Source organism: Ctenopharyngodon idella, chromosome 2 (genome assembly GCF_019924925.1).
Source record: "Ctenopharyngodon idella isolate HZGC_01 chromosome 2, HZGC01, whole genome shotgun sequence".
In the NCBI taxonomy this organism is placed as follows: domain Eukaryota; kingdom Metazoa; phylum Chordata; class Actinopteri; order Cypriniformes; family Xenocyprididae; genus Ctenopharyngodon; species Ctenopharyngodon idella.
Genome location: NC_067221.1, coordinates 20081255 through 20097491, shown reverse-complemented (window position 1 = coordinate 20097491; position 16237 = coordinate 20081255). Strand labels below are relative to the sequence as shown.

Below are 16237 nucleotides of genomic sequence, written 5' to 3'. Positions count from 1 at the left end.
GTAGTCTATTTTCTGCACTACGCGGGGGTAAGCGGTGGTTTAAAAAACTACAACTCCCATAATTCCATCGTCCAAGCGCAGTATCCCGTTCAAAGTGCATAGATTCTGTGTTTTGGTTCATGTAGTGAAAGGAAAGAGTTAGCTTTTGAGGTTTTACGACTTTAATTTAGTATTTTATCTACCGCACAAGCCTCTAGCACATTACCAGATAATATAAGCCGATAAACAGCTCGTCTGAAGGCCTGTTATCTTCTGTCCGCGAGACAGGGGAGTGCCTGGAATTGGACATTTAGCTTGTGAGCTAACGTCAGCAGCATCAGGTTGACCCATGTCCTCTGAGGTGGCTTTCGGCTCCGCGCTCTCACACTGGCTCACCTTTAACTCCTGGTGGCTGCTTCTGCCTTTCATTATGCTCCTGGTAGTGGCTGCTTTCATCGTGGCCTTCGTGCTGCTGCTGTACATGATATCCCCGTTAATAAGCCCCAAACCTCTCAAACTGAACGGGGCCCATGTGGTGGTAAGTTCATATAATTCTATTATAAATAACAGCACACAGATCTTATAATATCGGAAGCAACTAAATAAAAAAACAAAACAAATATTGTATGGTGGTTGTCAATACGTTATGTTTTCAATATATTGCAAAAGCATAATAATGTAATTTCATTAAACATTAATTGTTGCTGCGTATTCATAAAGTGTTTATATGCACTGATACTAGAGAATCTGGAACCTAGTGTAGCAGTGATCTCTGAAAATTCTTCATTATATGTCACATGTCACTGCCATTATACTCAGTGGACGAATGCAAATGGGCATTTGACTTACTTGTGTCATCAGTTGGTGAAACTGTTTGTTATGACTTCAGGTCATTTTTCACTGGAGGCCAAATAGATTCATTCTTGTACTGGTTATGCAACCATCTGTTACGGAGCAATGGACCTTTTCAAGCGGGCACTGCATGTTTTCGCATTTGCTAAGGTTCATAGTTTATCAAGAGCTCAGACTTATCTAGTTGTAAATGAACAGCATGTTGAGCTCTTTACAAATAGTCCATTTTTATCTGTTTTATGATTTCCTAAGATAATTTGCAAAGCTTTGTTTATAAAAGGCTTATTTTTGATCATCACACACTTTTTGTCAGCAGCCTTTATTCGATTTTTCTCATTCGTGTTCTCCAAATGCTTGTTAAAATCAAAGAGTTTAATCCATGAGTAAAATCATCCAGTTCCCAGATAAATAACACTATTCTAAGAGATAACAGTAGATCTGTCTTATACATTGTGTAAAATCAATATATATGTATATATATGTGTATCAATATATATGTGTTTGAGAACAGATGCACATTTGTGGCACCTGCAGTGTATTTTTTTATTTGTTGGATTTTCTGGTGCTTTTGCCTAGTGAATTTGTTTATATTATCTCTCAAAGCTGCATATTTTAATAAATTATGTGAACTATGACTTGCATGGTTTGTAATAAGTCTACTCTGAATATGCTGTGCATCAGGTGACCGGAGGCAGCAGTGGGATTGGGAAGTGTATCGCCATGGAATGCTACAAACATGGTGCCTTCATCACTCTGGTGGCACGAGATGAGGTCTGTCACGTGCACGTCACTGTATATCATCTGTCAGTGACTGCATACACAACTGTTCAAAAGTTTGGGGTCGCCAATCTCTTATGCTTGCTAAGGCTGCATTTATTTGAACAAAAATACATTTAAAAACAGTAATATTGTGAAATATTTTAAATTGTTTCTATTTGAATATGTAATTCATTCCTGCGAAGGCAAAGCTGAATTTTCAGCATCATCACTCCAGTCTTCAGTGTCACATGATCCTTCAGAAATCATTCTAATATGATTATTTGATGCTTAAGAAACGTTTATTATTATTATCAATGTTGAAAACAGTTGTGCTGCTTAATATATTTGTGGAAACCATGATAAATTTGAATAGAAAGTAAAAAAAAAAAAAAGCATTTAGAATAGAAATCTTTTTGTAAATTATCCATGCTGAATAAAAGTATTCATTTCTTTAAACAAAACCTTATTAACCCCAAACTTTTTGATGTATGTGTATTTACTATTATGTACATGTTTCCCTACAGCGCAAGCTGGTTCAAGCCAAGAAAGAAGTGGAAAAGTGTGCCATAAATGATAAGCAGGTATGTATTTATTCATTTTTGGACATTGCACTTATAATCAACTCAGAAATCCTAAATGGGATTAACATTGTTATGTATTGTTATGATCACCCCTAGGTGGTGCTTTGCATTTCTGTTGATGTGTCGAAAGACTACAGCCAAGTGGAGAGTGTCATAAAACAAGTATGTTTATTCTGTTTACCAATTTATAAATTGTTCTAACTGTTCGCAAATTATTCTATGTCAGCATTTATTCTGTTCATTGTTTTCAAACATAAACTCTTCAGATGGTTAGCTATGGTTACTGACTGTTGCGTGTTTTCATATGATATCCAGGCTCAAGAGAAGCTGGGTCCTGTGGACATGCTGGTGAATTGTGCAGGGACGTCTATATCTGGGAAGTTTGAGGAAGTGGAAGTTGACCGCTTCAAGGTAAGAGCATATCATAGACACTCGGTGGGCATTTTTAAATTGGGCTAGTAAAGGCCCTGATATACTTCAAGCGAAATTGAAGAATGAACTGGTGTGACATAATTTTGAACAAAATCAGGCCAAAATGAAGTTTGTTTTTGAGTTTGTTTCTGGAGTTCAAAATGGCTTCTCAAAGCGAACTTTTCAGAAAAGTCTGGCTGGTAAACACCTTTGAACTACTAATATGCTGCCTTCACGTGCTATTGGAAATTTCCTACTTCCCACTTCCGAAGTCCTGATTACGAACTCATCGCATTCAAGTGCTTTGTTGTCTGAAAGAACAGGAATCACAGAGGACACTAGGTATATTCTTGCCTGTTTATTGGAAAAATCTTATTAAAGTCAAAATGATATTTAGCGTCCCATTCATTGAAAACCATATAAACATTCACTGTGCTATCTAAATAGTCAGCTTGCTGCCGATTCTGGCTATTCTTGCTGTGTATAAAACATACAATATGCTTCAAATGATTATTCACATATGTAAATATACACTACTTTAATGACAAGACAAGGTCGTGTAGCTGTTGTGGAAAAAACTAATAAAGAATATCAGTCACAGCAGCAATTGTTCTCCCCTCCGCCATGTTTAAAGTTTATGGCCTGCCCCACTCGGGAACTTGGGTATCGAAATTATCTCTGAGCTTCCCAGTGGTAAATATGACTTTAGAGGGTGTTCATGTCAAATTTTTAACTTGGAAACTCGTATTTACGATAATTCCAGTAGCTCATGAAGGCAGCGTTAGTCTGTGCCAATCACGTAATAGGTAGTAGGTGTGGCTCTGCATCGCCTCCTTATTCATTTCTTCTGTTCAGTCTGTCGAAGTCAGATGTCTGCAAGTAAAAACAAGAACACACTGGAGACCTGCTTCAGAGTAGAAATTGATTTTGTAATTCTAATTGAAAGAGACACTGACACTGTTTTTTTTTCATGTTTAATACTGTAAAGCTGCATTAAAGCATTTTATTGTTTAAAGTGCTATAAATAAAGTGACTTCACTGGAGTGGCAAACTGTAGAGCTGGTGCAAACATATTCACATGGCTATGATCAGATGCTTTCTGAACTTCTGTTTTCTCTCCGCTGTCATGTTTGTTGTGTGTTTATTTTGTTATTGAGAGGAAAGCGCACAGCACTTATTTACATATATACATCTAAATGCCGCTCTCAGCAGAGTGGGCAGCGCTGGGATGTTCACCTACCGTATACTGCTGAAACGGTACTTCAAACATCTTTTTACCCCAAGCGAAGAAAATAGAAACCACTCAGAATACCCTAACAATCCCACAGCAACATGCTAAAAACACTCAAAAAAAAAAAACAAACAAAAAAAAACTTAAGCAACCACATTGATACCATTTGGCAACCACCCTTAATCCTCTAGCACTGTGATGGCAAGACATCTGTTCCAAAAGTGAAGTGTGTGCTTTACTATAAAGGCACAGTATGTAAGTTTCGCCGCTAGAGGTCGATTATTGAAAACAATAACGTAACAATAACAAAGGCGAAGCTTGATGATGCTGTGAATGAGTGTCTTCACCTCCACAGCCAATGGAAAGCAATCCGACGGTACTCAGGCAGAAATCATGTTCATGGATGAGCTAATGTATTAAAGTTTTATTAACATTACTGTGGTATGAAGCAGGGTGGGGCAGAGAGCCTGGGACATTTTACATTGCTGTTTTATATGCCGCAGTCGGCCTTTGACGCTCTTTTGTTGTTGTTTATGTTTATTTTATGATTAAAGTTACGTTTAACGTTTGCCAGTTCCCCCCTCCTCCTCCTTCCCTGAACTTGAACTTTGTTACAGTTATGTTTGATCACTTAAATTCACATTATTTTATTTCATTCTATTGAAATAGCTGCAAGTGCTGAATTACTACTCATTCAGGTCACTTTATTTGATAAATTAAAATTGTGGGATAATGCAGCGCTGTTTTACTTGGTCAAAACAATCATACTAAAAATACATTTGAGTTTGTTGAAAGTTATGTTAACGTTACTCTGTGCGTTCGCTCGGTGGCTGGTATGAGACACTTGTTGCACATTGCAGTAAGCTAGATCGTTATTAGAATATCATACGGATAAACACTGGATGACTTGTGTTGCTAAATGGCATGCAATTAATTTTAAAATATATTGTTTGGCAGATAAAATGCTGTACTACTATTACTACAAATAAAGCTCTTTTTGATTATGCTATGTTAGCCACTTATAGTAGTGTTGTATAATAGTGTTGTCTTTGAAGCATGGTAAAAACATGTGGGAAATCAAAAAAAATGAAATTCAAACAATAAGACTAACTGTGTTGAGCTATATAACAATGATTAGTTTTCTGTCGATAAAGGTATCCAAACAGTTGCTCACATGTCTAATAAAACACATAATATATTAAAGCATCACATAATATACTGAAGCGTGTTTCCATGGTTCTATGAAAGTAAAAGGGGAAATCAAAGGGTAATGAGCAAGTTACGTCATTGATATTCGACACAATGACACAAGCCATTACACTGGTTAAAATTGTGGATTTCTGTGGATTTAAACATTGTTGAAACATTTGGGATAATGCAAGTACACAACTCAATGAAATATGTAACATTTTTCTAGTGGTTTTTGGATATTTTAATCCAAAAATCGTACATATTGTGCCTTTAACAGAAATTGATGGAGGTGAACTATCTGGGCAGCGTTTACCCCACCCGGGCAGTGATCACCACTATGAAGGAAAGGCGGATGGGCCGCATCATGTTTGTGTCGTCACAGGGAGGGCAGATTGGCCTCTTTGGCTACACGGCCTATTCGCCATCCAAATTCGCCCTGCGTGGTCTGGCTGAGGCCTTGCAGATGGAGGTGTGTATGTATACATGATGCTCGCTCAGTATCTACCACATAGCAGTTTACTGACACTTTAATTTTGATTTATTCTCTCCTCCTGATCTTTCTTAGATGAAGCCCTATAATATCTATGTTACAGTGGCGTATCCCCCAGACACGGACACACCAGGTTTTGCAGAAGAGAATAAGAATAAGGTGAGATAATAGATGTTTTTTTCCTGAATAGAATTAGTCTCTGAATATTAAATACTTAGAATATTAGAATAGAGCATTAATATTAATAGAATATTTAAAAATGAAGGATTTCTAAGTCTCTAAGTCTCTGCTCTATTACATAGTTGGATCTTTGTTCCTGGATTTTAAAAAAAAATATATTGAGTGCTAATATTAGGTGGCTATTTCTCCCTACACAAAGTAATGCTGGGCAAAACATGATTTTGTCCTGCCTTTGTTTTATTCATCTGGTTTTCTCTCTCTCAACGGCAGCCTCTGGAGACCAAGTTAATTTCAGAGACGTCTGGAGTCTGTCAGCCTGAGCAAGTGGCAAAAATTGCAGTGAAGGATGCTGTGGTAAGTAGGGATTGGTCAGCTACTAGGGGGTAGTCAACTACTCCTCCAACAATCGACTAGTCGACTACTAGCTTTTATTAACGTGCCTTGAGACCCCTGCCTTTTGTTTTGCACTCCGTCTATTTGTTCTTAAGCACAATAAAATTCTTCTTTAAAGGTTTAGTTCATCCAAATTACTTACTCACTATCATGTCGGTCCAAACCTGTATGACTTACTTTCTTCTGACTTCTACTTTCTACAATTTTTAGAATGCATCTGGACATTTCTGAATGGTTAGAGGACAAATTTATGTAGCTGCTGTGGAGTTGATTCAACTCATTGACTAGCATGTGTCGTCATGTTAATCTTTTGTGCAAATCCAGTGTTGAATTGACCCTCGTTTGTGAAGCAGTCTGGTGTAAAATGACGGCATGGCAGCAACTCTCTACTACAACAACTCTTCCTCTTCTCTAAAGCAGCCCAACATGGCCTTGCCCCATTTGTTGCGTGTTCCTGGGGACAGGGTTTATGTAAATTTTGGGGTTTGTGATGTCACCAACCCGGGAAGAAGCTTGTTGTAGTCCCTACCAGCTGTTTGTTATAGTCCTTAAAAAGCGATTTCTGTAAAAGAAAATATCTCCCTTTGCATTGAACTTTGAGCGTCGTAACTTTGCAGATGTTGTTTATGCTCAAATAGCAACATTACACACTAACTAAAGTTAAAAAAGTGAAATCATAATCAACCACCCCTTTAACTATTCTTTCAAATACCCTAAATGCCCTTTCTTGTTTTTGTACATTCACAGCAGGGAAATTTCACCAGCTCATTTGGTCCTGATGGCTACATGCTGTCAGCACTGACCTGTGGGATGTCACCTGTTACCTCCATCACTGAGGGGCTGCAACAGGTACGGCCCATTATCACAAAACACTAATGGCTCGTTTCCACCAAGCGGTACGGTTTAGTTCAGTCCAGTACAGTACGATTCGGGACGGTAAACCCTGATCCGGCTTGCGTTTCCACCGTCAACAGTACCCTTACTTGATAGGCGTGTTGTATGCCGGAAAGTAGCGCTCAACTTCAATCTCGCGTGAAGAAGAAAGTGACAGTAAGTGACGATTCTCTTTCAACCAATCAGTGTTTCTGCAGTGAGTGTTGCTCCACCTTTTTGGTACCAGTACTATAGACCTTATGTAGCCCTGCCTCTTTTCAGCGCTGTGCTCCTTGACTTTTGACTTCCGGTTTGTATTTCCACAGCTATCTTACATATTTATGAATGAACTACTCGTTTTAAAACCTTCCCGTTCTACTGACATTTGTTAAGACAGCCGCTTTAAACATTACAATGCTCATGATAACTTTCATTAACTCTACAACAAGTAAATCCACTTCAACAGCTAGTTATTCTTTGACAGCGATGCCATAGAAATATACAGAGCTACCACAAAAACGGAAGTTCAAAGACAATATTATAAAGATGGCGGCATACTTGTTTCTCTGGCGCATAAGGTCTATAAGGGTCCCAAAAAAGTGGTACAGTATGGGTCGGAATTAAGGTACCATTCACAACTTCTGACAATGGAAACGGAAAAAATTGCGTACCATACTGAACTGTACTGAACTGGAAACGAGCCATAAGATTCTGACTCTAGTGCAACAGTGTCATCGTATTTGATTAATTGACAATACCCTGGGAGATTGATATGGGATAACGACTCCTTTTTTGCTTAATAATTATTTCTGCATCATATCCTTTTCATCATACTGCTTCACCTTTGTATCTTAGTAACATCTTGTTTGCATTCAGCCTTCGTTGGGCTATTTGAGTCAGTCACGGTCTTAGATATTCCCTTTGAAGATTTTAATGAGCCTCTTGACTTTTGCTCAGCTCTTCCCTGACTCAAAACTGGTAAAATCAGAGGAATAAACTTGTAAGGTCAGCCAGACTACATTTTTATAAATTTCTTTGAAGAATATAAGAATATGATATAAGATATAGTAACAGATTTTTCTCTAAGTAAAACAGAATCAGATTATTATCAATTATCAGTAAGTGCAGAATGAGTTTGTGTATGCAGAACTTCTTCAGATTATCACATCACATTCTTCGATAAATATTTTGGCTAATTTATGTTTTCATTAAGAGTGCAGAACCGTTTTTAAATTCAATTAAGCAGATTTTCTCCAAAAATATGTGAAAAAACTCTGTGGATTCAGTGTCTGAATTATCAGTGGTATCACAGTGTCAAAGCTTTTATTACTATTCTTCTGTTCCTTTATACCTTGTTGACAATTATTGTGTAGTTTCTGAATCACTTCAGCTGTTTGATGTCATGGCAACTACCCAGTCTGGATACTGTAATCTATGTATATGTAACCTAATAACAAATGTACAAAATCTATTTTAAAAATAGCTTGGATGGAGGGATGGAGGGATGGAGGGAGGGATACACTGATACCACTTTTTCCAGAATACCTTCATTTTTGGTACTCTATACAGATACCTAAATTCATTGCATTTGTATCCTTTAAAATATAATTTAGATACAATATTTAAATATAATCATTTAAACAAATTATTATATTGTTTAAATCATTTAAATATAATTTTAATTATAATTATTTTTAAATAACATTTAAAAAAAAAAAAAAAAAAAATTGGGTAGAGAAACCAAAAGAGTATGAGTCATATTAGTTGGCTTAATTTGTTTAGCAAATAGATAGCAAATAGTTTCCTTCAGTTATTTTCATGATTAATTATGCCTGTTAAAATTATTGTACAAGCTTCTGTTACTGTTCTGTTCACTGTTCATTCTATTGTATTTCATTTATGGTACAGATTTAGAGCCTCTCCAGTGCAGCGCCACAGTAATCACATGATGTTTTCCTGTAATAATTTAGGGAACCACATTATAAATAAATCACGTAACAATCTCGGGAGCGAGCGATCAGCAATCAAGCACGTGCAACAGAAGTGCTCTCTCTCCTTACTATCAAATAACGTTAGTAATAGGTGCATCGTTTTACTTTCTTTACTTTTGATGTATCCGACTAAACTACAAACTTTTCAGCGATGTCTGTGAGAAAGGGACATGTGCTTGTCTGTGCTGCTGCACGCTCAATCCACTTAGTTTGCTTCACTTATCAGAGCGTGCTAGGCAGGTATGCAGATGTAAATATTGAATTTATGCTAAATATTCTATTAATTAGATACATTTACCTCGTAGACATCTTGAATCTTTTATATCTCCATATCTCTGTTCTGTGTTTCTTTGTCTGGACACAAACACTATACTGTACACATGCTGCGTGTTATCAGTTTTTGGTATCTGAGCATTTTTATGAGTACGAGTATGAGTACACAAGTGCAGTATCTGGCCTGATACCAATACTAGTATCGGTGCACTCCTGGATGGATGGATGGACGGATGGATAGATAGATGGGCGACAGATAGATAGATGGACAGAGAGACGGACAGAGAGATGGATCGATATGTAGGTAAATGGATAAAAAAATAAAGATTCTTTATTGGCATTGATTGGCATTAAGAACCTTTTAACATCCATGGAAACTTTCCAATCCACAAAAGGTTATTTATAGTGGAAAAAAGTTTTTTTTTTTTTTTTTAGATTATTAAAAAAATTTCACAGTGAGAAAAACATGGTCCTTTTAAGAACTGTTTACTGAAAGGTTTTTTGGGGAACCAAAAATGGTTCTTCTATGGCATCACTGCAAAACACCCTTTTGGACCATTTATTTTTAAGAGTGTAGATGGATGGATATATAGGCAATATACAGTCACAATTTATTTTACAATTTATTCAGACACCTTGAACATTTCATTCATTAATACAGTTTATTCACTATAGTTTAAAAAAAATGGTAATAAAATATGACAAGATCTCAGAGTTAAACTGTGTCAGATAAAATTCATCTTAATTATGTCAGATAACACTTAAGCAAAATGGTCAGGTCAAAGTGTCTGAATAATTTTTGGTTCCAAATTTTTATCAGTTTTACTGGTAGTCCACTGTATGAAGAATTGTTGGGTATAATATGTCACAGTTTACTTTATTTTGCTGTCCTCACTTACATAAATGAACTATAGTGTCTTGCACCCACTAATAAAAATATATCAAAAATATTAATGTCTGAATAATTTTTGGTTTGACTGTATATCTGATAGATGGATAGATACAGTATATGGATGGATGGGTGGGTGGATGGATGGGTAGGTAGATGGATAGATATAGGTAGATCGATGGATAGATGGATAGACAGATATGGATGGATGGATGGATGGATAGATGGATGGATACACAGTGATTTATTTTCTGTGATATGTTAAAATGGTAATACTATGTCACCCTGTCTAGATTGTGACCATGGGACTGTTCCGCACCATCGCTCTCTTCTACCTGGGCAGTTTTGACAGCATCGTCCGCCGCTGCATGATCCAGAGAGAACAGTCCAAAGCAGCTGACAAGAGGGAGTAGCACCAGCATTCCCACCACTATCCACCTCCATCACCACCACTACATTCACCCATACACCTTCACAGCACGCACAAACCCAGCCTGGAAGACGTTTAAGTGGGTAGAAGAGGTCTACGCTGACAAAATAGGTGTCTGTAATAGGTGTCCATCTTTAATGATGCATCATTCAGGGCCCAATCATTCCAGTGCATGCTACATCAATATTTCAGTCTCTTAAAAAAACAAAACAAAAACAAGTTTATTTGCATTTAAGTTACTTACTCTTTGGCTCTCACTGCCTCTACTACATTCTCATGTTTCAGAAGGTTTGTGGTCATTCTCAAACAGGCCCGTGTTCTTGCATACACGAACGCCACATCTGAGTTCTTGTTCTAGCTAGCCTGTTGACATAATATTATTTCAACAGTAGAATTAAAATTCAGTCAGCTTTTATTCATGTTAATGAGATGTTACTGTACACTGTACAGGCACGAAAAAAAACTGTATAGCTCAAGAACTCCAACTTCGCTTCCTTATGAGGTGACAAGCTGTCCTATGTTCTTCTGACTGGTCTGTGATGTTCGTAGTCAAACACCGTATCTTCCTGCTTTTAGATTTCATAGTTGTAAGGTATGGACACAGGACGTCTGTGTTTTCGGATGAAACAGCCTGAGTCTGCCACTCTGCCTTATCTTCTTTGCTCTGTGTGGGGGTTTCTGAAGGAAATGTTTACCTTATAAGTGTGTGTGCGTGTGTGTATTATATTTGTCTGCTTGTACGCATGCATTTAGGTGACCTCAGGGGCTTCTAAGAGTTCACTGAACTGAAGGATGGGTCATGATAAGCCATTGCGATGGTTAATGGCTCGCTGGCTCGAGTCACTACACCTTTCTGCCAACAGGTGGAGCTGGAGATCCAAATGGATCAGGTGTAACCAGAGCAAAAGCCTACATATGAAGCAGCTCATGTTTGAATAATCGTAGTCAGATGTCAGCGATCCAAGTGGTTTGATGTCCACAACCCCAGAACTCTAGTATTGAAGATGAATAAATGTATCAAGAGTACATTGAGTGTTCACGCAGGCATTTCAAATACTGTAGATGTTGTGAAGCTTGATCTGATTTGTACACCAAAACAAGCAATATGGCTTCCACAAGTGAAGTGAATCTCCTCGTGCTCTGCTCTGTTGTAACGTAAACTGGATGGTTCTAGCATATAAACTGTGTTTCCTGATTTAGGCCTTCCAAACTGGCCCCTTCTTGTTGCACCTATTCTATGTCGTACCTTACTGACAACACAATAGCTAGAGAGAAAATGACACTTACTCATGCTGTTGTAATATTTGCCTTCCTCACTGTCACAAGCAAACGGGGAGCATGTGATGTGATCACACCCTACAGTTATACGAGCGGATGTTTATCTCTTGAATGCCTGAAAGAAACAGAAAGGAGTCGATTTAAAGTGATAGTTCACCCAAAAACGAACTTTCTCTCATTATTTACTCACCCTCATGGTGTTCAAAACCTGTACGACTTTCTGTCATCCGTAGAACACAAAAGGAGAAGTTTAGTGGAATGTTCATGCTGCTCCTCTCCATACAGTGAAAATGAATGGGGGCTGCAAAAATGAACAAAAAGGACTGTAAAAGTGGTCCATATGACTTTTAAAATCTTCTGAAGCAGAGAAATAGACTTAAATTTAAAGGGTTCACCCAAAAATGAAATTTCTGTTATTAATTACTCACCCTCATGTCGTTCCACACCTGTAAGACCTTTGTTCATCTTCAGAACACAAATTAAGATATTTTTGATGAAATCCGTGAGCTTTCTGGCCTCTGATAGACTGCAACGTTAATATCACTTTCAAGGCCCAGAAAGGTAGTAAAGACATTGTTAAAATAGTCCATGTGACTACAGTGGTTCAACCTTAATGTTATAAAGTGACGAGAATACATTTTGTGTGCAAAAAACAAACAAGAATAATAACTTTATTCAACAATTTCTTCTATTCCATGTCAGTCTCCCATGCTGTTGAAGTAGTAAGCACAGTGCAGCACTTCCGTGTTTATGTACAAACGCCAGCTCAGTATTGGCTGACGCTGTACACATGAGCACCACGACGCATGCACGTGATGCTGACTTAGGAGTCGGCCAATAATTAGCTGGCCTTCTGACGTAGAACCCAGAAGCGCTGCACTGTGTTTACTATGTCAACAGCGTAGGAGACTGACATGGAATAGAAGAAAATGTTGAATAAAGTCATTATTTTTGTTTGTTTTGCGCACAAAAATAATTCTCATCACTTCATAACATTAAGGTTGAACCACTGTAGTCTCATGGACTATTTTAACGATGTCTTTACTACCTTTCTGGGCCTTGAAAGTGGTAATTGTGTTGCAGTCCATTGGAGGTCAGAAAGCTCTCAGATTTAAAAAAAAAAAAATCTTAATTTGTGTTCCAAAGATGAACGAAAGTCTTACGGGTGTGGAACGACATGAGGGTGAGTAATTAATGACAGAATTTTCATTTTTGTGTGAACTAATCCTTTAAGTCCTTATTGAACTGATTTTGAATATACTGTACATGGACACGTATGAGATTTAAGAGCTATGGCATGGGGAACAATTTTTTGTGAATAATGACTTACATTTTGGCCTTACAGATTTGGAATATAGTGTGCATGAGTCATGTGGACAAAAAACAGCAGCTAAACTTCTTTTTTTGTTTTACAGAAAGTCCTACGATTTTAAAATTCGAGTGAATAAATGTCAGAATTTTTATTTTTGGGTGAAGTTACACTTCCATTCAATGCAACCCTTTTTTCGAGAATTTTTTTGTTGTTGTTTTATGCTGCTCTGTTTTCCCTAGAACATACCTGCAAACTCATCGCCTTTCTTTTCATCTTACCTTTTCAACGTAATGAAGTAGTGTCTATAAGCGCAGCACTGCTTTATTTGCAGGAGTAACCGCTGTATTTCTGCTTTTCTATTAGCATAAGATGTAGTAATTTTTAGAAGAAAAATTCCCCATTTCCTATCCCCTTTTTCGCCGGTCCAGAGTTTGCAGGTATGCTAGACACAACTGACCAATGCAGTCAGGCACTGCAGTCATGGGGACCCATTCCAAGCCTTAAGAGATCCAAACACAGACCACTATAAAAGCTATAAGAGTGGACACCTCCACATCCAACTATGGCATAGATTGTGTATGGTTTACGTATATTTGTTTCAGTATGGAAAAAGACATTGTTTTTATTTGTTTGTTCATTGTTTGCTCTGGATATTTTTTACAAAAAGACCCAAAATATGAAAGTGAGAATGCATGAGTCAAAGCGACGATGTTCTCATTTGATATTGGCTTAAGGCACGTCGTCCAGCACATAGTAGCTATAAGTTAGGTGCCGATATGTGTCGGACTTACAATTTGGTTGTGCCCTTTTCCATAATACATGGACGTAGTCATTTGTTTCATGATTAAGAAGCTAATAGTAGAGAAATTGTTTTGATCTCCTTAAAGCTATGCAAATCAAGCCTGTGCTCACACTTCATTTAAACACTAAAGAAGATACTTGGATTTTTTTTTTTTTTTTTTTTTTTTTTTTTTTTTTTTACTGTCTTCTGCTATAGTTCCCTCTTGTATTGACTGAAGTTGAGATATATTTCTGAGAATAAGATATATAGTTTATGAGTAACTTTTAAAAGACCAAGACCAACTTGGATAATTTTGCTTCTATCTAAGTTTTTTTCTTTTTTTTTTTCTTTCTCCGTATTCATTTGTTGCCAAACTTGCATAAATTTCACCTTGTGTGCCATGGGAGAAAAAGAGGATGTTGTTGCTTTGTCTTATTTTCTTACATAATGAAATAAATAACTTTTGAAAGGTAATTCTGTGTCAGAACATTTCGAACTTTGTAAAATGATGGTGATAGAATCCCTTGAAATATTTAAATGATATAATAAATATTTCTGCTCATGCTTTAAAATATTTAATTGACTAGAAATTCATCTTTTTGTTTGCAATGTCTATAAAATAATTTGAAAGAATCCCAATCACTGACTGGAAATCTCCTTATGCACCACATAGTGTCCTTTGTAACCATTTTTCCATTTAACTTTTAGTGATTTACTTTTTTTTTTTTTTTTTCATTAATAGACAGGAATGGAGGTAAAGGTAAACTGGTTGACCCTTGCCAGAATTAGGAGACACCGGACATACCTCTGTCAGTAGCATCTGAACCTGATCCTTTACTTTGCATTCCAACTTTGAAACACTTCATCACCAGTCTGAAATAGCCAACTCCAGAAGCTTAACTTAGCCCTGAATAACCCAGTCAAAGCTGACAGAGGTAGGAAGCAAGTTAGGCACAAACCAGAACATTTTAAAGCCCACTATTGCAACACACAATGGTGCAGACACAATGTTCTGTCTCTGAAGCCTGGACTGCTAGCAGGGGTCATATGTAGGATAGTTATTTTGTTCTGCAGTAATTCATAGGCTTTGGCTTGAGTTGGTTCACCTTTATTCAAAGCAGGGTTGACACCAGGGGTGCTGAAAGATCAAAGGCCTTGCACTGTTCATAGAAGTTCAAACGCTAATTTTGAGGCAAGGCTGAGGACCAAATTCTGCTCTGCTTGATGCGGATTTCCATTTCAGCTCATCCGAAAGAGGTAAAAATGAAATTACCCAGATATTTTATTTGCAAGAAAAAAAAAAGAAAAAAAAAAAATCTGACAGCCAGTTTAGCTCGGCAAAGGAGGAATATTATCCTACATTTTCTAAAGAGTATTTATTATTATTTATAATATTGATTATAATATATTAATTAGTGCTGTCAAATGATTAATCATGATTAATCACATCCAAAATAAGCTTGTGAGTGTACTGTGTATATTTATTATGTATATATAAACACACATACACACATATATATATTTAAGAAATATTTATGTATATATAAATATATTTTTGTTAAATATATACACGCATGTGTGTGTGTGTGTGTATATATACAGTGTATAATAAATATGCACAGCACACACACACATATGTAAACAAACTTATTTTGGATGCGATTAATCGTTTGACAGCACTAATTATTGATTACTCTGCTTGTACAGAGTCAGTCCTCAGTCAATTTAATATCCATATAAATATGTTTTTGTTGGTCTCTGAAAGCATACATTCCACTATTTTATGTTCTGTGTATATTAAAGATAACATCCTGGACTGTTTGTGATACCTGATGTTTAGAGGTGTGGCCAATATGATAATAATATAATATGATACTATATAATATACAGAAACATCCAAAAGACCAGTATTAAAAGCTTCTCTTTTGTTTTGTTTTTTAATTATTTTTCCCCCATTATAAATGATATGAAAATAATTCAAGTAAAAATTTATAGTGAGTTTCATAGTGCTTACTTGCTTGAGACTGCACTCAAACTGCTTGAACTCCACAAGTTCAAACAGATGATCATGTTCTACAGCATGATTTGAAAATGATTCATAAAGCATATTGTGCTTCAGAAAGCAATAACATCTGACTGTCTGCACAAGAGTTCACATGATCAGTGTCACAAATTGCTTATTTGATTAGTGACGTAGAAGCAGAAGTGTAAAATCGTACTCAATTTTAAAGCCCACTGTGAAGATATAATAAATATTATATTATAATAATAAATATTTTATTTTTATATAAAGATGTTATACTTTTTATATTTAATCAATTTATTTAATTATTATAATTTTAA

General features: G+C 36.5%; 1 protein-coding gene across 1 annotated transcript; it reads left to right on the top strand.

Annotated features, from left to right (window-relative positions):
• The first annotated feature begins 59 nt into the window (after window positions 1-59).
• On the top strand, window positions 60-12398 carry kdsr (3-ketodihydrosphingosine reductase). Its single transcript, XM_051865667.1, has 10 exons — window positions 60-517; window positions 1513-1602; window positions 2115-2171; window positions 2268-2333; window positions 2487-2582; window positions 5282-5473; window positions 5570-5653; window positions 5945-6028; window positions 6815-6916; window positions 10387-12398. Exons 1-10 carry the CDS (start codon window positions 329-331, stop codon window positions 10504-10506), a joined length of 1080 nt encoding a protein of 359 aa, XP_051721627.1. The 5' UTR covers window positions 60-328; the 3' UTR covers window positions 10507-12398.
• Window positions 12399-16237: the final 3839 nt, after the last annotated feature.

Excerpts from the sequence above, each read along its gene's own strand:
- kdsr (XM_051865667.1), top strand. The coding sequence starts at position 329 with ATGTCCTCTGAGGTGGCTTTCGGCTCCGCGCTCTCACACTGGCTCACC. Across the intron at positions 2,172-2,267 it reads GTGCCATAAATGATAAGCAG|GTGGTGCTTTGCATTTCTGT; the intron begins GTATGTATTTAT and ends GATCACCCCTAG. Across the intron at positions 5,654-5,944 it reads CAGAAGAGAATAAGAATAAG|CCTCTGGAGACCAAGTTAAT; the intron begins GTGAGATAATAG and ends TCTCAACGGCAG.